This window comes from Trichechus manatus, unplaced genomic scaffold, assembly GCF_000243295.1.
Source record: "Trichechus manatus latirostris isolate Lorelei unplaced genomic scaffold, TriManLat1.0 scaffold00014, whole genome shotgun sequence".
In the NCBI taxonomy this organism is placed as follows: domain Eukaryota; kingdom Metazoa; phylum Chordata; class Mammalia; order Sirenia; family Trichechidae; genus Trichechus; species Trichechus manatus.
This window is the reverse complement of record NW_004443950.1, coordinates 19,619,206-19,640,323: the sequence shown is the minus strand read 5'-3', so window position 1 is coordinate 19,640,323 and position 21,118 is coordinate 19,619,206. Positions and strand designations below refer to the sequence as shown.

The following is a 21,118-nucleotide window of genomic DNA, read 5'->3' as shown; positions in this document are numbered from 1 at the left end:
GTTAATGCCTCCGTTGGGAATTGCATCTCAATCTGCAGCTATCAAAATTCTGCTCATCCCTAGGGTGGCTGTGATGTAGTCGTCCTTGCCCATTGTCAAAAGAGATCTCCTCTGCTGGGCTCTGAGCACCCTGAGAATAGCGGTGGAGTTGTGCTTAGTTTTCTACACCTGGAGTCTAGAACAGAACTGCTTCCCTGGCAAGGCTCTCAGTGAGCTTTTAGTTGGAGAATGAGTGAAGGACAATATGGGTGGCATCCCTGGCTTGGAGGCAGACAGAGCTGATATCTGGTTCCAGCTTTGTGCTTATTGCTGTGGACCTCAGGCCAGTAGCTTCCTGAGGGTCTCCTTATCTGTTAAGGTGTGGTAAATGAGATAGTGTGTATGAAAGGAGGGCAGTAGTTGCTCTGAGGAGGCATGATGATAACAGGGCCTGGCTACAATGCCACCTTGTCCCTGGAGTTTCCCCTGTCCCGCGGTTGGAGGTGGCATCTCCTCCTCAGGAGCCCTGTGGAACCTAGTCGGCCACACTGCTTGGCCCACAGATTCCACTTAGCTGTCTACAGACCTTCTGTCCCCTTTCAGCTCAGGGGCACTCTGAGAGCAGGATAAGGACAATGCCTGGCCTCCCCCACCTTAGTCCAGTGGTTCTCAGCCCAGGGCGATTTTGTCCCCCAGGGGACACTGGGCAATGTCTGTAGACATTTTTGATTGTCATACCTCGGGGGATAGTACTGGCATCAAGTAGGTAGAGGCCAGGGATGCTGTGAAACATCTTTCAATGCACAGGACAAGCTCCCCAACACAAAGAATTATCCTGCCCGAACTGTCATTAGTGCTGAGGTCGAGAAACCCGGCCTCAGCCAAGAATCATGCCAGGTGCGCGTGCTGGAATGGAGCGTAGGTACTGCACTTCTAAGAGATGGTGAAAATCTTGGGTTGCGGGCCCAGAGTTTTAATTCAGTTCTTAGAGTGAAATGAAGTTTAGCTGCTTTTTACTGAGCTTCACCGTGGCCAGGCACTGTGCTCAGCTCTCCCCACCGTTATCACCCTAATCTTACAGTTGTGGAGACTGAAGCTTAGAGAGGTTAAGTAACTTGCCCAGAGTCACAGAGCTAGCTGTTAATAGGGTAGGAGATTTGGAACCCAGATCTCTCGGTGTTTGGAACCTGAGCTCTTGAATGCCCTGCCATGGGCCATACTCCAGGAATGACCTGAAGACTCCACCAGCTCTGAGTTAGAATTTAGGACTATGAGCCTGGACGTTCCTTCACTTTTTGTTCGATCTTCCAGAAGTAGGAACTGGCTGAATTATTGAAGTAACTGGTACACATGGACTTCAGGAGCTGTCTCACCTACTGTCCCTTGTAATAATAGCGACACTGATAGCAGCTAGCACTTTTGAAGTGTCTGTTGTGTCCTCTTCTTACTAAGCACTTTATAGACATTGGCTTATTTAATTTGCATATCAGCCCTATGAAATAGCTATTCCTATTAGTGTCATCCCCATTTTACAGATGAAGAAATTGAGACAGAGTTTAAGTTAACCAAAGTCTCGCAGTTGGCTTTAAAATCTAGAGCACCGTGACTCGCAACCCCCTCGCCCCTATATTAACTCTACGTAACTTACTTTATGTAGTGAGCTTTTGAAAATCATTTGGTGATTACTTTTTACTTTAAATAAATTCAGAATTTTGAATTGGAGTTGATACAATTAGGTGGTAATTTGTGTTCCTGAAACTTGAAACCTTAGGAATTTTTAGACTAGGCTAAAATGTATTCAGTTCCTTTTGCTTGTGTGACCTAGCAACCCAGCTCTTTTCAACAAAGTAGGAAAAGGAATAAGTTTAAAGAACAGTAACTATGGAATTAGGAGAACCGCAGAAATAATGAAACTCTTAAGACCTCGGGATTGTGGGCAATACCAGTGGGAAAGTTCTGGAGTCAGGAAATGCTGTGTAGTTCTAGAAGAGATGTGAAAGTATTCCTGTCTTAGACCTCTGCAGGTGACATGCCACCCCAGCGTCTTGCCTTCTTCATTGCCAGGAGATTCCAGCTCCATCTATTTGAACCCCCCCGCCCCAATAATTTGGTTTTTGTAATGGAATTCAGGGGATAAAGCAGGCCATTTTTGCTATATCGTATTTTTGCCATAGATAAGAAATGCCTGTAATTATCTTAGAATTGTGAAGAAGCTTGATAAAATATTTTGTTTTTTTAAAGCATATAAACTACTGAAGTATAGGATTAGCAACTTAATTAAAATTGTTACAGTTGAAGTTACAAAAAGTGAAAAATTATGTTTAAAGAAATGACAGTTTCCCTAAATGCTTTCTGACCCACCATCCCCTTCCTGCTTTCTCATTCAAAAACATTCCTTTTAGGTGAAAGACCAAAGAAACCAATTCCTCTTCAGGACCAGACCGTCAGAGATGAAAAAGGAAGGTATAAGCGATTTCATGGAGCCTTTAGTGGGGGTTTCTCTGCTGGATATTTCAATACAGTTGGCTCAAAAGAAGGTAAGATTTTCCTACTTAGAGACACTGCATTGCTAAAGCGAATGGTTGAAATATGGTGAGATCTCCCTCCCCCTTTTTTAAACTTCTTCTTTAAACGTTGTAGTATATACACTGTAGCTTTTGTGTTCTTTGAATGGTTAGAATGTTTCCAGAATCAACTTGTGTGTTGGTTGATTACAGCTTGAAGCTGAGTTTTCTTCCACTTTCTTTTACATAGATACACTCTAACCAGATGGTTAAATGATATAATGACTTCATGTCATATTGCATCTTGCTGTGCACAGAGTGCCCTCACACTGATTGATTCAGTTAATCATTGGATATCTATTGTTCCCCCTGTGACTCAGTGACTAAGGAGGGCAGGCATCACAGCTGTTTTGTAGATGAGCCCTCTAAGGATCAGAGCAGTTAAGGAACCAGAGTGAGGTCACAGAGAACTGTGGGTGGGGCCACCAGCTGCTGTCTCCTGGCTCTGGGGACCATAGCGTCACTGCTTAGTCCATGCTCTCAACCTGGAGAAAAGTAAATTCAATTTTTCACATTACTCAGTGTAATAAATCTCACATTGTTTAAAGTACTGTGCCTTTTAATTGTTAAACGAATAATTTCTTTTAAGGATCAGCATAAAGCTGGTTCCTATGAGGTGGAGGTAAAGGTGTCCCAAATGTCCAGATTTTCCAAGCTGCTTGTACCACTCCATCATCTCTAACATCAACTACTCCTTCTCCCCTCAGTACTCTCCCTCCTGCCTTTGGATTCCCTAATTCCCTGCAATGTCTCACAGAACTCATGAACCGTATAAAGGAAATAGCTCACGCAGTTGTGGAGGCTGGCAAGTCCTGAATTCGTGGATCAGGCGTAGGCTTCTCCCTGGCCCTCAGTCTCTGCCCAGAGGCGCTCAGCTTTCTCGCGTCGCGGGCCGTCAGTCTCTCCTGCCGGGTTTTCCTTCCTCGGTGGAGGTGGGCTCTTCCCCACCTCTGGGGTGGCTCATTTCAAGCCCGGCAGGATGGCAAAACGGACCAATCCCCTTGGTGGACCACAATTACCCTGTCACACAGTCCCGCCCACTCACCTGAGTGGGAATTACAAAACCATGGCTAGAAAGGCCGCACAAAAAGCAATCCATCACACCACATGGGTTAGCACAGAAGCATTTTTAACTGGAAGAAACTGGCTTTATATAGCTCAGTTATGAGTGAAAGGTGAACTGATTGACCCAGGGATGCCATACAGAAGTCGCTACAAAGTGTGTAGTTATTGGGGATTTCAAGTCTATATATGTCATGTAATTTATTATAAACCAAAATACTGGCTAGGATTGTAAAATCTAAGCCCTTTTCTTTCAAGGATGGACACCCTCTACCTTCATATCTTCGCGGCAGAACAGAGCAGACAAATCTGTTCTTGGTCCTGAAGATTTTATGGATGAAGAGGTGAGTGTCCAATGCTTTAATTGCCATTAGCCAGTGGGATGTGTGTAGTTGATTGTGGTGGTACCTTCTCCCTCCCCAGAAAGTCCCATGTGTGATTTCCTCTTTGTTTGTAAGGCTGTATCTTGTGTTTGGATTATGATGCTCTGCACGTGAATTCATTCTCTCTTACTGGAGTAGCATTGTATGCTGAGCCAGTTTCTAAAGTCAAGAGCATAAGGAGAAAGTCGTGTATGGGCACAATTCCTTGGAAAGCCCTCAGATTGCTCCAAACGTGGCGTACCTCTGGCTCCCAGTCTGGAGCCTCCCACAGGAACTCTGCAGTGTAAGGAACAGTGAGAAACGGGGCTAGAGAAAGAGTGAAAGGAAGCCACGTGCAGGTGTCTGGGGCCTACTGTTAAAACAATGGCCATCAACTTCTTAGGGACAATGGGAGCTGGTGAGGGTCTCTGAAGTGTCCCTGCCAGCCTGCAGGGTGTATTTCTTTTTAAGATTAAACCTCTGTCACCTTAATACCTAGTCATGGATTCACTTGTGGTGAAGATTAAAAAAAAAAAAACACCAGGATGCTTTGGGCTCCGGGTAAGAGGAAGGTGCAGGTCCCTCTTCTTATCTGGCTAGCATAAGGAAGCATATAGACAAGGAAACACAGCTTATGTAGCAAGAAGTCTAGATGTCAGTGAGGCCCCAGGTCCTGTCGTCTCACTCATCCTCTGATGTCAGCTTGTCCTCACTCTCGCTCTCCTCCGGGGTGCAGAAGCTCCAGGTGGCACAGCAGGACAAAATCCAGTGGAAGGAGGACCTTTTTCTTGGTCTCTTTTCTTGAGAGCAAAGAAATCTTTCACCTAAGTCCTACAGTGTGCTTTTCCCTCACGTCCGCTTGGGCAAATTGTTTCACATGCCCTATCCTAAAGTAGTCCCTGGCGAGGGAAAAGGGATCCCAATGACCACCCTGGCACTGGGGTGGTCCAGCCACTCCAAGCACATGTTAGCCCAGAGGAAGGCAGGTCCTGGACGACATCAGTGCTCACTGGAAAGAGGGAGGGAATGGCTGTTGGACAGGCGGCGGGCGGTATCTGCGCCAGTATGCACAGAAGCACTTAACTCAAGGCTTGTCACATGGATCCTCACAAGTGCTTGCTGGTTGTGAATCTAAGACCTGCTCCCTACACACTGATCTTTAAACGGTTGTCAGGAAGAACTTGGCCCTTCCTTCCTGTTTCCCAGGCTGGTGGTTGTGCCTCTCGTGGCCGCGCTCGGCCACTGACCGTAGCTTGCGGAGGGTGCGGTTCTAAAGTCGGTGTGTGAAGTCAGCCACTCCTCTGATCCCTAACTAAATTTTGTTGTTTTAACTTTTTTTTTTTTTTTAAAGAAATAAAGCCGTGTGATGTGTCATGCTCAATCACCTACCCAATAGAAACGTTAGGTAATTCTGTTTGAATTTCTTTAAGGATCTTAGTGAATTTGGGATAGCACCTAAAACGATCGTTACCACAGACGATTTTGCCTCCAAAACCAAAGACAGAATACGAGAAAAGGCCAGGCAGTTGGCAGCCGCTGCGGCCCCGATTCCTGGAGCCACTCTGCTTGATGACCTCATAGCACCGGCAAAGTGAGAACGGGTTCATTCTGATTTTTCCATTCTTGGCATCACCTCTTTGCATGATTAGCTTTCTTGGGGATAGTTTGGTTAGAAGTAAAAGAATCCTTCCTAGGCTAGCTTGCGTGAATTAGGGGACATTGTCAAAAGGATGTTGGCGCTACTGCTGGAACCAAAGAGCTCCTGCCGCTGGCCATACTGCTGGGCTCACGGAAGCTGGAGCGCTGTTAGGAACTGGGGTGGCTGCCCTCCTGCCCCCTCTCTCTCTCAAAGGCCTGTGGACTCTATCCTGTCTGCCTCATTCTACCCAATTTTTTCTGCAAACCTTCTTGTTCTGTTCCTGGGCACGTGGCCTGATGTGGCAGCCTCAGACCTTCATGATTTCCCAGGCCACAGGCTTGAGAAGGACTGTCTAGAATCTCTGTGTACCCCATCCAGACGTCCAGAGGAGAGGGCATCCGAGTGACTTGCTCAGGTCAGGTGTCCAGTCGTCATGGCTGCACTGGCAGTTGTGCAGCTCTAACACAGGTGAGGGGAGGGTCTCCGACGAGACAGGTGTACGAGCGGGGCAGGAACTCAGAAGCTGGTTATCTCATACCGTTCTCTCATGGTATCAGAAGAAGTTCATTTTTACTCTTTGCTGTCCTAGATTATCTGTTGGTTTTGAATTGCTAAGAAAAATGGGTTGGAAGGAAGGACAAGGAGTTGGTCCCCGAGTAAAGAGAAGACCACGCCGGCAAAAACCTGGTGTGTATATTGATGGTCCCTGCTTCTACAGCATGCTTTTTAGGGTTACGTGTTTCTAGAAATAACTAGAAACTTCTTGCTGGGTCAAGAGGTGTGCCTGTGTTTTTAAGACTTTTTAGCTGTAGCGCGCAGTGGCTTTCTAGAAGAATCTTACTAGTTTGTATTCCCACCTGAAGTGTATGAAAGTTCTTATTTCCCACACCCATCAAGACTTTTTTCTTTACTTTTTGCTACGTTGGTAGGTTTAAAATAGTATCTGTGCCACAGTTTAACTCATTTTTTTCTATGTGTTTCCTGCCCTTGGTCTCCCTAGTCAGACTGTGAACTCTTTGAGGGTGGCAGTCATGTCTTTTGGGCTCTCCAAGGGGCTGGGGCACTAGAGGTTACTTACTGAGCACATTATTGCCAGAGTGTGGCTGGAGAATGGGCTGGTGGAGAACAGTTCTACAGTGATCGTCCTTTGACCCTAAAGCCGTAGCACCGTTTACAAGCTCAGTCATACGCAGCCAGGTACCTCTGAAGATGTCAGTGAGTCAGGCTTCTGTATTTTCACTCACTCAATGACTAATGTGTTTGAAATGTCTTTTATAGATCCTGGAGTAAAGATCTATGGCTGTGCTTTACCCCCTGGAGACTCTGAAGGATCTGAGGTATGGTACGGGATGACTGACTTTCTGTTTGATACAGTAGCATTTGGTACTTTATGGTCCTGAAGTTTTCAGGCGGAAAACAATTTTAAAAATCAGTCAAATCCCATGACGATGAAATATCCATACTCTAGTCCAATGATGTGTTCAGCAGCATGCCAGCACCGTAGATAAACTGAGTCAGTTCAGATTCTTAAAACGAGCTGTTTGTGTTAGTACCTTTGCTCAGGGACTTGAGCACTGGTAATGGCGTAAATGAAGGTTTGGCAAGTTTGCTGCTTGTAATTAATCACTGCATTTAAAAATAGTATTTCATAAGTTTACTTTGGGCCACGTAGTGACTCACCTTAATTCTACTTTAAACATTGGGAACAGGATGACGATGATGACTACCTGCCTGAAAATGTCACCTTTGCACCCAAAGATGTCACACCTGTGGATTTTACACCTAAAGATAATGTACATGGACTGGCGTACAAGGGCCTGGATCCCCACCAAGCGCTGTTTGGAACTTCGGGAGAACATTTTAATCTTTTCAGTGCAGGACTGGAAAGGGCCAGCAATCTTCTTGGAGATGTGGGACTGAGTAAAGGAAGAAAGCTGGGAATTTCAGGCCAGGTAAACCATTTTTGTTTTATCAGCGTGGCACCATTGAAAAATGAATATCCTTTCCTTCTCATACGTGCCCCACGGTAGGCTCTCATTTTTCACGGAATAAACGAAGGCTTTGAAGTGGTTATATTTTCCTTAAGGTCATTTCTGAAGATATGTGAGGCACACACCTCCCTGATTTTAATACTGTGCTCCTGCAGCCCTGTGACCGAATGGACTTGGTGGAGTTTGTGTCCTCCCCTGAGTGAGGACTGCTTTCGTATGCACTCGTGGCGCTAAGCAGAAAACCACGCTTCCCCCTTGGATTTAGTTCATAGTCACGTTGCAGTCTGCCTGAATTTAGGTCTGCCTTTCCCTGCCTCTCACACTGTTTACCAGGCTGCAAGCCCCAAGTCATGAACACTGGTTTAGTTTTTCCTCAGGAGACTTGCTTTTTACCTTTGGAGAGATGGAAAGCTTTTCTTGATTACAAGTCTCTTCAAATTAATTCAGAGGTTTTTTCTTAAAATGCATGTAGAAAATGGTTACTTTGTCATTTCATTATTACATTTTCTTCCCAATATGTGTTTTTTCCCAATCCTTTTCACAAAAACTGAGCTTGTTGGAGGCCGTTCCTCACAGACGATGAAATGTTCTCATGGTGGCTGTCTGATCAGCCGTGACTTCGGGCCTTGGCCGCGGCACTGCTCAGGCTGCGTTGATGGTAGATGAATGTTTCTGCCGTTTTCCTTTTGGAGGCCCCGTTTCTGCTCCTGCACTCACTGCTCCTTGGGTGGGCCCTCTACTCCTCCTCCCGTGCTAGGATCCCGTGGGCTGGAGGACAGCTCCGGTGCTGGAGGCCTCGCGTTTGCTTCTGGTCATTGTTTCCAAGAGACCTGAGCCTGTGTTATTCTGAGGCTCCTTTCACTTCTCCCGCTGGTGTCCTTGAGTGCTAATGTGGTCTCTTCAGGCAGACATACTCGGAAACTTGTACTCACCCAATCACCCGGTTTGAAACCTTGTTTTCTGAAGGCTTTTGGTGTGGGTGCTCTGGAAGAGGAAGATGATGATATATACGCCACAGAAACTCTATCCAAGTATGACACTGTTTTGAAGGACGAGGAGCCTGGAGATGGGCTATATGGCTGGACAGCGCCCAAGCAGTATAAAAGCCAGAAAGGTAATTCGACAGACCCGCAAACCGATGGTAGAACCAAATGTCAGAATATCAAGAAGAAGGGATTACAAGATTGATCCTGGAATGTCAGCCTCCACGGAGTAGGTGGTTGCTGGTCAAAGATACGAGTGAGAACAGAGTGGGAGGAAGAGAGACCCCATGCAGGAAATAAGACAGAAGCAGGATTTAGACTGGGGGCCAAGACCAAAGCCAGCTGTTGAGATGGGGCCCAGGTGGCGAGGAGGGAGAGGTCTGGGATCCGGGAAGCAGCCAGTAGGTGGACAGGTCCTCGTGTTGCATGTCAGAGTTGGCAGTGGGTCACAGGGAGGCAGTCAGAGCTCGAAGAATTGGGCAGGTGGCCAGAGCAGGCCAACTCAAGCAGCAGGTCAGAAGGCCAGGTATGGGGACTGGGCAGCAGGTACACCGAGAGCCTGCAGCAAGATGGAGCTGAATGCCAGCCTGTCTCCTGACTTGAGTCCCTGGCTTCTAGGGGGCTCTTGTTGGGACAGGAAGATGGTGAGATCTTATATAACGTGAATTTCAAGCCCCAGTCAGTGGTGGGTCATATCCCATGGTTCTGAACAGTATTCAGTTTTTCTTCCCAGAAAATGTGGAGGCCTTAAGGAGACAGTATAGAGTAGGTCTCAGTAGTATGTGATTCTGAGTCAATCAGATCTGGATTTGGATCCAAACTCTCCACTGTCTAGCTGTCTGACCTTGGACAGGGCTTGTAACCTCTCTAGGCATCAGAGTCCTCATTTGTAGAGTGAGGATAAAGTCCACTCAGGTTGTGAGAATTAAATGGTGTTTGGCAAAGGTCCTGCCCCCAAAGACTGAATAAATGGCAGCTACTGTTCTTAACAACAACCAAAGTCAAGTACAGGAGGTGAGACTTGATAGAAAATAAGTTATTCAGACATTTTTTAGCCGTAGTCAGATAAAAGTCTGATCTAACTCTTGTAAAATACATCTAAAATATACCTGCTGAAATAATCTAAGTATTGCAGAAGAATATATAAACATGAGCATCACCCCTGAGAATAATGTTTATTTTACATTTCTAGACAAGAAGCAGCAGGTGCAAAACAGTCTTTAGAGGACGTTTAACTCAGTGATTATGAAGACAAACTGCCTGAGTTCAGCTTTTGCCATTTATCAGCTGTGACCTTGGCCAAATTTCCTCTCTGTGTCTCAGTGTCCTCATCTGAAAAATGGGAATGATGGTGGCCTAGCTCTTTCATAGAGATTTAATGTATGTGAAGGGCTTAGAACGTGCCTGGCACACAGCGATCACTATGTAAATGTGAGAGGTCTCTGTCTTCACTGTCACAAATATAGCAGGAAGGGTACGCGCCAAATTATTGTTAGGAGTTACCCTGGACGGTGGGATCTTGTTGTTGTGTGCCTTTGAGTCAATTCCGACTCTTAATGACCCTACATGACAGAGTAGACCTGCCCCACAGGGTTTCCTAGGCTGTAATCTTTACTGGAGCAGATCCCTAGGCTGTTTCTCCTGTGGAGCCGCTGGGTGGGTTCGAACCACTGACCTTTCAGTTAGCAGCCAAGCGCTTAACCATTGCGCCACCAGGGCCCCTTGGTGGGATCTTAGGCTGCTTTTATTTTCTTCCTTTTGTTCACCTGTATTTTCTGATTCTTCTGCCAAGACTATGCATTATTTTTTACAATTTAAAAAGAATTAATAGAAAAGGAATTGCTGGGTTTTAAAAGAATACAAAATTTCAAAAATGTGAAATTTAATTCCAAATGACAGATTTTTAGGAACGTTCAGAAGCTGATGCAAATGTTCCGCACGAGGTGAAGTACAAAGAACCATCTTGTGGGCGAGGTAGTTACAGGGTGGTGTTTTGTTATCAGCTGCGGAAAATCTCAGCTCTGCCTTGCAGGGCAGCGGAGGTGCCTGGATCGGGGCTAAACAGTTAGCTGGTGTTAGTGCTCATGGTTGTTGTGGGGAAGGGACTTTTTAGCCACAGAAAATGCAATTTCTGCATAGGGACTTTTGACATAACCACTGTGTCTGGGAAGTCCTTGAGCACTGAGAGGACTTTGTCACTGGGGTTGACTCTGTGATCAGTGGAGGGTCCCTGGCTCCAAGTCCTAGAACCCTGGTGATTCACTTTCCTAAATTTGTGATCTTTCTCTTGTTAGAATTTCATTTGAGAAAAAGACAAAAAAGTAGCTTTTAATTTACACTAAGATTTGATTACACACTGACCTGGTTTTACTGCTTTTTGTGTCTTATTTGGATAGCTGTTAAGGGAATTGACAGGCAGTCTCCCAGTGGTTTTTACCTACTTTTAGAAATGACTGTGTCGTAGTTATGATTATTATTTTATCCATACTCGTCCTGTTTACTGCTTTCCTTGAGGCCTTTTACTGCACAGAGTATATTTTTTGCCGACGCTTAGCTTAAGACCAGAGGTACTTTTTCTAAAAACAATGTGGAAGTACTTGTTTTGTTGGGCCATACCCTGGTGTCCTAGGCAGCCTAATCAGCCGCGGGTGGTGTGGGCCATGTGGCTAGTCACTGAGTCAACAGAGGTGTGAGGGTTTAAGTGCTGTTCTTTCTTCACCCTTTATTGCTATCTTTGAATGATGTCATGCATGACACGTAATATTTATGTTCTTGGAGATAAGCTTCTGATGTCTTCTGTCTTATTCTAATCATTTCTGCCTCTGGAATTAATCAGTGACATCATTTTGTAGAATCAGAGAAAGATCTTCGATACATTGGCAAAATTTTGGATGGATTTTCCTTGGCTTCTAAATCTTTGTCTTCTAAGAAAGTAAGAAAAACCTTTTTTTTTTCCTTTAATGGTTTAGTGTTTAAAATGTTTGCTGTTATGTAGTGTATGCTATTATATTAACAATTAAAAGATAAGTAAATTGTGTTTTCAAAAAGCAACAACCTGGTTACTTGCTAGTTATTGTCCAGGAAAACATAGTCTGCTTTAGAAATGTCAGTCAGTAGACACATTACGTTCAAAACCTTCAATTGCTAATCTTTTAAATCCCGACTTCAAACGAGCAGTTATTTTCATTAAGAAGCAATACATTAGAATAGGTATGAGAAGGAACTTGGTATTATTCTAGGGGCGATGTAATTTAAGGAAAAGTATAAAAAAAATAAAAAAAAATAATGTGTTTTAGGTAAAAGTTTACACAGCAAATTAGATTCCCATTCAACAATTCATACTGTGTAAAACTTTCAGAAACCCATAATAACTCACGGTCTTGACTTAGCTAGTGTGGAAAAGGTTCCCCAGGCCCCTCGCCAGGGGCCAAACAGATGGGAGAGACGCCAGGTGCATGTGGGTCGAGTCCCACGGAGAACTCTGCATGCCATTCCAGATCATTCTGTGTTTGTGAGCTTTTGTTACAGCCACGTGTGAAGATCTGCTGTTAGGCCCAGCAGCTGCCCCAGCTGGGCAGGTGCTCTTCCTTTCCCAGTCGTCAGAGCCACTGCACACAGCGCGGGTGTCATAACTACACACCTGGAGTTAGCTGTGGGTGCTGGGTAGCTGGGGAGGAGTACCTGGCCTTTTGCCTTGTCGGCAATTAAGACCATTCCCTACTTTAATCAACTTTTTGTTTTTTGTTCAACCAACATTAGTTAAGTACCTCTAAGGCTAGGCCTGTTACTCTCCAGAAGAGGGGAGCCCAGGGAGCAGTGCGGCCCCCAGAATCCTATTTGGTATTGCAGTGGCTTTGATTTGTTTAGTAGTGATAGATAATGTGTTGTGACCGTGGACAGCCTGGCCCGATGCCTAAGGGCACTAGCCCTAGAGTCAGGCTGCCTGGGTCTCTAGCCCAGCTCTGCCACTCACTGCTGACGACCTTGGACATGTTACTGCACCTCACTGGCTTCACTTTCCTCATCTGTAAAATGGGAGTAATAACAGTACCTACCTCATAGCGTTGTTAAAGGACTAAATGAGTGAGTTTATGTGAAATTCAGAACACTCATCTGTAAAATGGGAATAATAACAGTACCTACCTCAGCATTGCTGGAGGACTAAACGAGTGAGTTTATGTGAAATATTCAGGAGAGCGTCAGGCACATAGTAAGCTACTGTTATTACTAGGCCTGGCAAGCAGCATTAAAGGAGAATGGGAGCTTTTCCCCTTCATGAAAAGGGAGCCTAGTTTTTAAGAGGCTGAGAAGTATTCTCTTGACCCTGGGGATTTAAGGAGGAATAGGACTAAGCCTGGCCCTGAAGCACTCCATCCTGTGAGGGCGGCGGTGCATTGTAGTGGAGCGGTGATGGTTGTTAACTGCTGTCAGCTTGGCCCCGACTCATGGCAACCCCATGAACAACGTAATGAAATGCTGCTTGGTCCTGCGTCATCCCCAGGAGGGGTTGTGGATCAGACCATCGTGACCCATAGGGTTTTCATTGCTGATTTGGGGAAGTAGATCACCAGGGCTTTCTTCCTAGTCCATGTTAGTCTGGAAGTTCTGCTGAAACCTGTTCATCATCACAGCAGCCCGCAAGCCTTAGAGTGCCGGTCACAGTGAGACAGAGTCCTGGGGTTCCTGAGGAGGCTCCTGGCTGGAGCAGGGCTTGGGGTGTCAATGATTCAGAGGAGGGCTGGGCTTACCCAGTCTTTCACAGACAGGCACGTTTTCTAAACATGTGGTCAAAACCCAGCCTCTGGCTCTAGAGGCGAAACAGAGTAGTGAGTTAGCATGGGGAGAGAAATGCTTTGAATTAACGGGGCATGTAAAGAAGACTCGTGTACACGCCCCCTTTCTGCCCTGCTCCTCGGGTGTTTTCTGTGGCAGTAACATGAGAGTGTTTGCTGGCTGATTGGGAGTTGAGGTGTTTCACAGAAGGTGGTCAGGCTAAGATGATAGCATGAGTTAGGTAGACGGAACACAATTATTTTTAACAAAAGCGGTTGTAGAGAATCCCCCCTGAGGGTGTCTCCCCCTTGTCCCCTGCCTAGGCAAGGACCAGCTGACCACATTTCCCTATGATGACAATAACGCTCTTTCCTGGGCTTTCTTAAAGTGCTAGGTCCTCAGCCTAGGCTGCACCTTATAACACCTCGGGGGTTTGGAAAAGTCCGGGTATACCCAGCTTTTTGGGAGTGGGATGCAGGCATCAGTATTGCTAACTCTCCCCACCCCCTGCCCCAGGCGAGTCCACTGTGTAGCCAGGTTTGAGACACACAGCCATAGAGAGTTCCATCCTTCCCTGGTTCTAGGGTTCAAAGTTGACTCAACCCCAGCTTTCAGATAGCTTAAAAACCGAGTAAATGGCTTAAATCGGACTGTCCATGAACATGTGTTTGTTAGGCCAAGAGGAGGGGAGACCATTTAGTGCATTCATTGATTCGAGTCTTTTTACAGTAATTATAAAATATCTAATAATCATTTTACCTTGTCTGTTCTGCCATCCTTAATGCCTGTAAGCGTTGAAAATACCTGAATTTCCCAAATATATTTCCATTTCAGTTCAGTCAGCTTTTAGAAATATCTTGGATCAAAAAAGAGGGCCTGAAATAAGTCAGTTATAGAAGAACAAATATTGTATGACCTCGCTTACATAAAAAGACAGAAAAGGCAAATGTACTGAAACCAACGTTTATTAGTGGTTACTGGGGCGGGAGGGAGGGGAAGGGGGTGGTGAACTGGGATGGAAATATTGCACTGATGAAGGGCAGGGTTACACAGCCAATTATTGTAATTGCTGCCCATAAGTTGTGCACCTGTAAAAAGTTGAATTGGCAGAAATTATTAGATATATTTAGCTATTATCATTGCTGTCATCTTATAAACCGCTCTGTGTATACAAGTGGACAGCAGTGATATTAAAAATCTCTGACCACTGGAACAGTGTGGTTCTGCAGACCCTCCAGATACAGAGTGGGTGGCAGCTGGCCAGGCTTTTCCCAGTACTGAACGCTCGCCTGGGAAGGGGCGGGGCCTATGGTGCTCAGAGGGTTCCCAGTACTGAGCGCTCGCCTGGGAAGGGGCGGGGCAAATGGTGCTCAGAGATCACAGATTTTCCTGGTTAAGTCAAGCATGATCTTCTCTCGCAGCCTGTGTTTTCTGCTTTTTTTTTAAGATTTATCCACCCCCTGAGTTGCCGAGAGAGTATCGGCCAGTGCATTATTTTAGACCTGTGGTAGCTGCAACCTCGGAAAACTCCCAGTTACTTCAGGTGTTATCAGAGTCATCTGGAAAGGCATTATGTGACCCAGGGACACACAGTAGGCACCAACTGAATGCCTCCAAGCGAGGGGACTTACTTGGAGAGACGCCTATTCAAGGTACGCGAGTCATGGAGAAACGTGAAACCATTGCATTTACGTTAATCCGAGTTATCAAAATCAAAATGGCAAGTTGTTGTTTTCCCGTTGAAATTTTCGGCCTGATTTTATATTCCCAAACTGTGGGGATGAAATTGTTGTATTGTGAATGGCACACATGACGGTGTGCACATCCTGTACTTCTTGCCACCTGTCGTTTTTCCACCATCCGTTTGGGTTGTGTTATTAACATCCAAACCCTTCTCATAAGCTCAGCTATTTTTAAATACTTGGTCTTTATCCAGGAATGTGGTTAAGACCAGGGAGGGACATCTGTACTTCCACTTTCTCTGCACAGCCTGGGAAAGTATGCTTTTTTCCTCAAGGAGAAAGGTACAATAGCTCTTCTCCTGAAAGCCTAAAAGTATGAGACATGTGAACCCCCTGTGGTTGCAGCATGAGGATCCCCTATGAGGCGTGGACTTGAGGGGTTCATGTTACCCAGCACTGCCATTTGGGAGACTAGTAAATACGGCAAATATGAAGACCAAAACAGAGCTCTTGTTCCCCACTCCCTTCCCCATCTCAGTAATGGGTACCAGCACCAACCCACTGCTCAGGCCAGAATGCAGGAATCCTGGTTCCTAGCTCTTCTCTTTCCTGTTTCCTTCCCCCACCCTGCCCAGTGCATCAGCAAGTCCTTTCGGCTCTCCCTCCAACATGCGTAGGGAATCAATCCATCCGCTTCTCTGCATTTCCACTGCTTCCACCCTGGTCTGATGCCCCCTCTTCTCTCACCTGGATTATTGCAGCAGCCTCCTTATAGGTCACCTCATTTTCTCTTCCTTCCGCCTGCAGTCCATTCCCCAGCTAATGAACCAGGTTATGTCACTGCCTTCCTGAAGACCTTCCAGTATTTCTCACACTTCAAGTCATATCCCCACAAGGCCCCACACAGTCCAGCGTTACCCTACCCCTCAGGTCACATCTTGTACCACTTTCCTCCACAGCCCCTGGAGGCCAACCTCATAGTCCTTTCTGCCCCCAAGCCTGCCACATATGATCCCACCTCAGGGCCTTCATGCTTGCTGTTTCCTTTGCCTCTCTTCTTCCCCCAGATTTTTGTGAGCCTGACTAAGATATATCTCAAACATTGCTTCTTTATTGAGACCTTCCAGGCCTTCCTTATCACCTATAAGCTAATTATCTTTCCCTCCACCCCCCACTACCAGCCCACCCAGCTAGCCACCCTCGATCACATCATCTTATTTTTTATTTTTTTTGCATAGTACTGCTCTCATAGCGACCCTCTGGTGTTGCTGTTTGGCTTCTTTAGTGTCCATTCCCCCTCACTAGTGAGAGCAGGGCCCTTATTTGCGTCTAGCCCAGTGCCTGGCATGGCGTAGGTGCTCAGTGAGCTGTCTGTGACGTGAACAAATGCTCCACGGATAGCTGTGCTCTGATCCAGGGCGTGTACTGGCCGGGACTGTGGAAGTGGTGGCCACAGCAGCCTGGAGATTGGAGCCCAAGCTGTCATTCCTCATTCTAGAAGCACTCACTCGCGCTAGAAATGTTCAAGTATTAACCCCCATTTTTCCCAGCTGTAAGATAGGAATCTCATTATTTTTTATTCTCTAGTGCACAAGGATAATTTGAAGACAAATGAAATATTAAATGTGAAAATACTCATCTTCAATTACATAAATTTGTGATATTGAAAATGTGTGTACAAACAAATATATATACAGTTGCCATATGATAGTTTTTATCTCTTTTTCCTATTGCTTTGATTTAGGTTCAGCTACTTCAGTTTTAGAGTTTCTGTCTCAAAAAGATAAAGAGAGGATCAAGGAAATGAAGCAGGCAGCTGAGCTTAAAGCAGCTCAGCTCAAGGCCAAGAGTCTGGCCCAGCATGCCCTGAGTGGCAGACCCCAGCCCTCCTCTCCAGACCTCGGACACTGCTCTCGGCACATGGCATCGAGTGGAAGGACAGCCACCGTGAGAGCCAGCAACTTCAAACCTTTTGCAAAAGATCCAGAAAAGCAAAAACGATATGAAGCTTTCTTAGTAAATATGAAGCAGGGTCACAAAGGTGGGTGCTTGCCTGGGGTTTCCCATGTCTCAGCTAGGGGGTAGCATTCTCCCTGGTCTCACCTTAGCTCCAGGTTTAAGGTGGCAGTCTTCTGCTCTGCCAGTGTTTCTGCTTTGTCCTGCTGCAAACAGTACAGACGTTTAAGGCTCTGCCTCTCGACCTTGGAAAGAAAGACCCATTACCCAGTTAATTGTTCTGCGTCTCAGGTCCCGGAAGTGTCTGTTTCAGTACAGAACTGGCCTTGGCAATGGCTGATGCTGAGTTACAGTCCGTTGACTGTTTGCAAATGCTTGACTTCTTTAAGTGTCCTGGTCCACACCAGGGGAACAATGTCCTCTCAACTTTGTCGTAAGATCCTAACATCCAACCTAAATCAAATTAAGTCTAAAATCTGACTTAAGATTCCTTGGTTACAAAAGTTGAATGATTACGTGGGGGAAGGTCGCTCTGATGTATGAAGCACATATGGCAAGGCTGAGGGGGCATTGCTGTCATGAGGAGTAGTCCCTGTGAGAGGGCATCAGCAAACTAGAGGAGGTGTTTGTAAAAGTCCAGGTACTGCGCCTTCATTCCCTACTGAGAAATAGCCCTGCCATTTATTTGTTAAATTAAAAAAAAAAAGTTAGGGAAAAGAGTTTTTCTTCCAAAAGATAAGAATAGTAGGAGTAGTGGGAGTAGTGGGAGTAGTGACAAGTTGCTTGCTTCAGAAGATTTAACCAATTATTAGTCCCCAAAAGGATTTTCTCTGTTACATGTTGTAGACAATTAAATGAGAGCACCATTTTAAGGGAGTGAGCAACATTACCTGCCAAGTACCCCCTCCCCAGCCCACCCCCGAGGTGCCCTTAAAGACAAAGCTGGTCAGCATTCAAAGATAGGACTTGTGTTTCTTGTGGTGAAGTACACAGGGCCCGAGTTGTGCCCGCCAGATGTTCTCCTTTAAGCCCCTTGCTTTCCCTAGAAGTGAAACAGTTTCTTGTTCTCTGTACCGTAGACGCTCTGGAAAGATGTCTGGATCCTAACATGACTGAGTGGGAGCGAGGCCGTGAGCGGGATGAGTTTGCTCGAGCATCCCAGCTCTATGTGTCTTCCCATTCGACCTTGTCCTCCAGGTTCACTCACGCCAAGGAGGAAGACGATCCAGATCAAGTTGAAGTCCCTCGAGACCAAGAGGTCTGCCGCCATCCTGTCCCTGTCTGGTGAATGTTAAAACTAAAACACCATCTAGCCAAATATTTTAAATCTCTCCGTGAAAACATCAAAATATACATGCATAGTAGACTAAGAAACAATTTTGTGATTTCAATTCTAGCATCTACCAAGTACTTTACCAAAACTGTTACAGTATGAGCCGTTTTGTAATTATAGAAGATGACTTGAAAATTTAAAGTGGAAGAGCAGTCAGGTTAATTGAGTGACCCCTTGATGAAACAGACTGAATGTGTTTTCCCAGAATGACATCAGCGACAAGCAGTCAGCCGTGAAGATGAAGATGTTTGGGAAGCTCACCCGAGACACCTTTGAGTGGCATCCTGACAAGCTGCTGTGTAAGCGGTTTAATGTCCCTGATCCTTATCCAGAGTAAGTGGGATAAACCTGCCTTTGCACCAGTACAGAACTTATCCCTCATGTTAAAACCAACTGTCTCCTTTACGTACTCATATAAATTCCCTTTTTGTAGATGAACTTGTAAATCCTTGGAGTTGAAAATTTTGCAGGTTTACTTTAACTTCTATTCATCTGCTACTTAAAAAAAAAACAAAAAACCCTCCAGACAACATATTGAAGATTTGAAACTCAGATATGTCAAGTTACAAAAACTTAATTCTTGTGTAATTTGCCACCTTTTAAATGCTGCTCATACAGTTTACGTTTAATATTACTTATGCTTTCTAATTCCCTTTATAAAAGTTCAAAATGTTCTTATTTGGCTATAAACACTGCAAAAAGCATATATAGTTGAATCATAGATTTTGTCACAAAATATAGACATGTTTTTGGCAGTGTAACTTTTCCTTAATTGGAAATCTGTTTACAAAGTTAAACTCTAGGCTTACTTTAATAAGGAAAAACTCAAGGGTCCTAATGTCAACCATTCTAAATTCTTAACAGCTTTGAGAAGCAAAAGCATCTTTAAAAAAAACAAAAGACAAAAAGCAACACCATAGAACAGAGTAGAACTGCCCTGTAGGGTTTCCAAGGAGCAGCTGGTGGATTTAAACTGCCAACCTTTTGGTTAGCAGCCGAGCTCTTAAGCCAAGCAGTTAACCACTGCACCACCAGGGCCCCTAGGTTACAGGACCTTTTTAGCCAAGGAGAAGAGCTGGTGAAAAATTTGAGATGGAAAGCTTTACAGGAAGTGGATTTTAAAATATCTTCTTTTCAATCCCCAGTTCAACTTTAGTTGGGTTACCAAGAGTGAAACGTGACAAATACTCAGTCTTCAACTTTCTGACACTCCCAGAGACAGCTTCCTTGCCTGCAGCTCAAGCATCAAGTGAAAAAGTACAACAGCACCGAGGTCCTGACAGTGAGTACAGGCCTCCTCGGGTCTAAGTGTTGGCCAGGGCCTCAACCCTTAGCCTGTTGGGAAGACAGATGTAAAGGTTGTCTAGTCCTAAGTATATTGATCATGTGAACTCTCTCTCTCCATTTAGAGAATTGTTCATGTTAATAAATTAGCTCATGTTGTAATGGCCCATATGTACACTACTTGAGGCTGGGGTTCTGTCTCAGCCTTGTCACATCCCCAACACCTTGCACAGTGCCTGGCCCGTAGTAGGCATGCTGATGTTCTTGAGTGAATTAAAAGAGCAATAATGATGAACTTGCCTTTTGTGTGCTGTACATTTTTGCTAATTCTGATTTTATGTCTATATCCTACCTTTCAGAATCAAGAAAACCTTCTAGATGGGATACATCTAAAGAAGAAAAGAAAGAAGATTCCATTAGTGAATTTTTAAGTTTGGCTAGATCAAAAGTTGGTACACCTAAACAAGAGCCCAGTCCATTAGTGAACAAAGAGGAAGAGCATGCAACGGAATCACTCTCCAATAAGGTATTTGGGGCTTCTAGGTTCTCTTTGCCAGGCTGACTGTGACCTTTGTCTTTCTCTATGATGACACCTTCATTTCGTTACTCGATAACAGGGGTCTTCAGACTTTTTCTGTGAAGGGCCAGAGAGTAAATATTTTAGGCTTTATTGGCCATATAGTCTTTATTGCAACTACTCAACTCTGCTGTTGAGCGTGAAAGCAACAATGGACAAAATGTAAATGATTGAGTGTAGCTGTGTCCTAATAAAACTTTATTTACAAAAACAGTCAGTGGATTAGGCTGTACTCTGCATTTTGTATAACCACAATACAGCCACCAAAATCAGGAAAGTAACATTGATACATTACTACTGTGTAATCCTCAGACCCCATTTAAGTTCTACCAGTTGTCCTGACTGGACTAAACCAAAGCTAAGAAGTTTCCTGAATATAGTCAAACACTTTGAGGGACAGAGTAGCAGGGGTAGGGGCCTGGGGACCATTCTTTCAGGGGACATCTAGGTCAATTGGCATAACAAACCTTATTAAGAAAATGTTCTACATCCTACTTTCGTGAGTGACGTCTGGGGTCTTAAAAGCTTGCAAGCGGCCATCTAAGATGCATCAGTTGGTCCCAACCACCTGGAATAAAGGAGAATGAAGAACACCAAAGAAACAAGGAAAGTATTAGCCCAAGAGGCAGAAAGGGCCACATAAACCAGAGACTTCATCAGCCTGAGACCAGAAGTACTAGATGGTATCTGGCTACCACCAATGACCGCCCTGACAGGGAACATGACAGAGAGTCCCAGGTGGAGCAGGAAAAAGGTGGGGTGCAGAACTCAAATTCTAGTAAGAAGACCAGACTTAATGGTCTGACTGAGACTGGAGGAACCCCAGAAAGCATGGCCCCTGTATTCTCTATCAGCCCAGAACTAAAACAATTTCCGAGACCAACTCTTCAGACAGGGATTGGACTGGACTGTGGGATATAAAGTGATACTTGT

At 45.1% G+C, this 21,118-nt stretch overlaps 1 protein-coding gene across 1 annotated transcript in view; it reads left to right on the top strand.

Moving 5' to 3' along the window:
* The window catches only part of GPATCH1 (G-patch domain containing 1), a 42,370-nt gene that overhangs the window by 5,614 nt on the left and 15,638 nt on the right, over nt 1-21,118 (top strand). The window contains exons 2-15 of the mRNA XM_004371613.1: nt 2,382-2,516; nt 3,864-3,949; nt 5,398-5,558; nt 6,196-6,293; nt 6,885-6,943; nt 7,316-7,558; nt 8,564-8,711; nt 11,433-11,512; nt 14,801-15,005; nt 16,780-17,076; nt 18,071-18,249; nt 18,530-18,657; nt 19,470-19,606; nt 19,968-20,134. Coding sequence (XP_004371670.1) covers nt 2,382-2,516; nt 3,864-3,949; nt 5,398-5,558; nt 6,196-6,293; nt 6,885-6,943; nt 7,316-7,558; nt 8,564-8,711; nt 11,433-11,512; nt 14,801-15,005; nt 16,780-17,076; nt 18,071-18,249; nt 18,530-18,657; nt 19,470-19,606; nt 19,968-20,134 — 2,123 coding nt within the window. The remainder of the gene's footprint in view (nt 1-2,381; nt 2,517-3,863; nt 3,950-5,397; nt 5,559-6,195; nt 6,294-6,884; nt 6,944-7,315; nt 7,559-8,563; nt 8,712-11,432; nt 11,513-14,800; nt 15,006-16,779; nt 17,077-18,070; nt 18,250-18,529; nt 18,658-19,469; nt 19,607-19,967; nt 20,135-21,118) is intronic.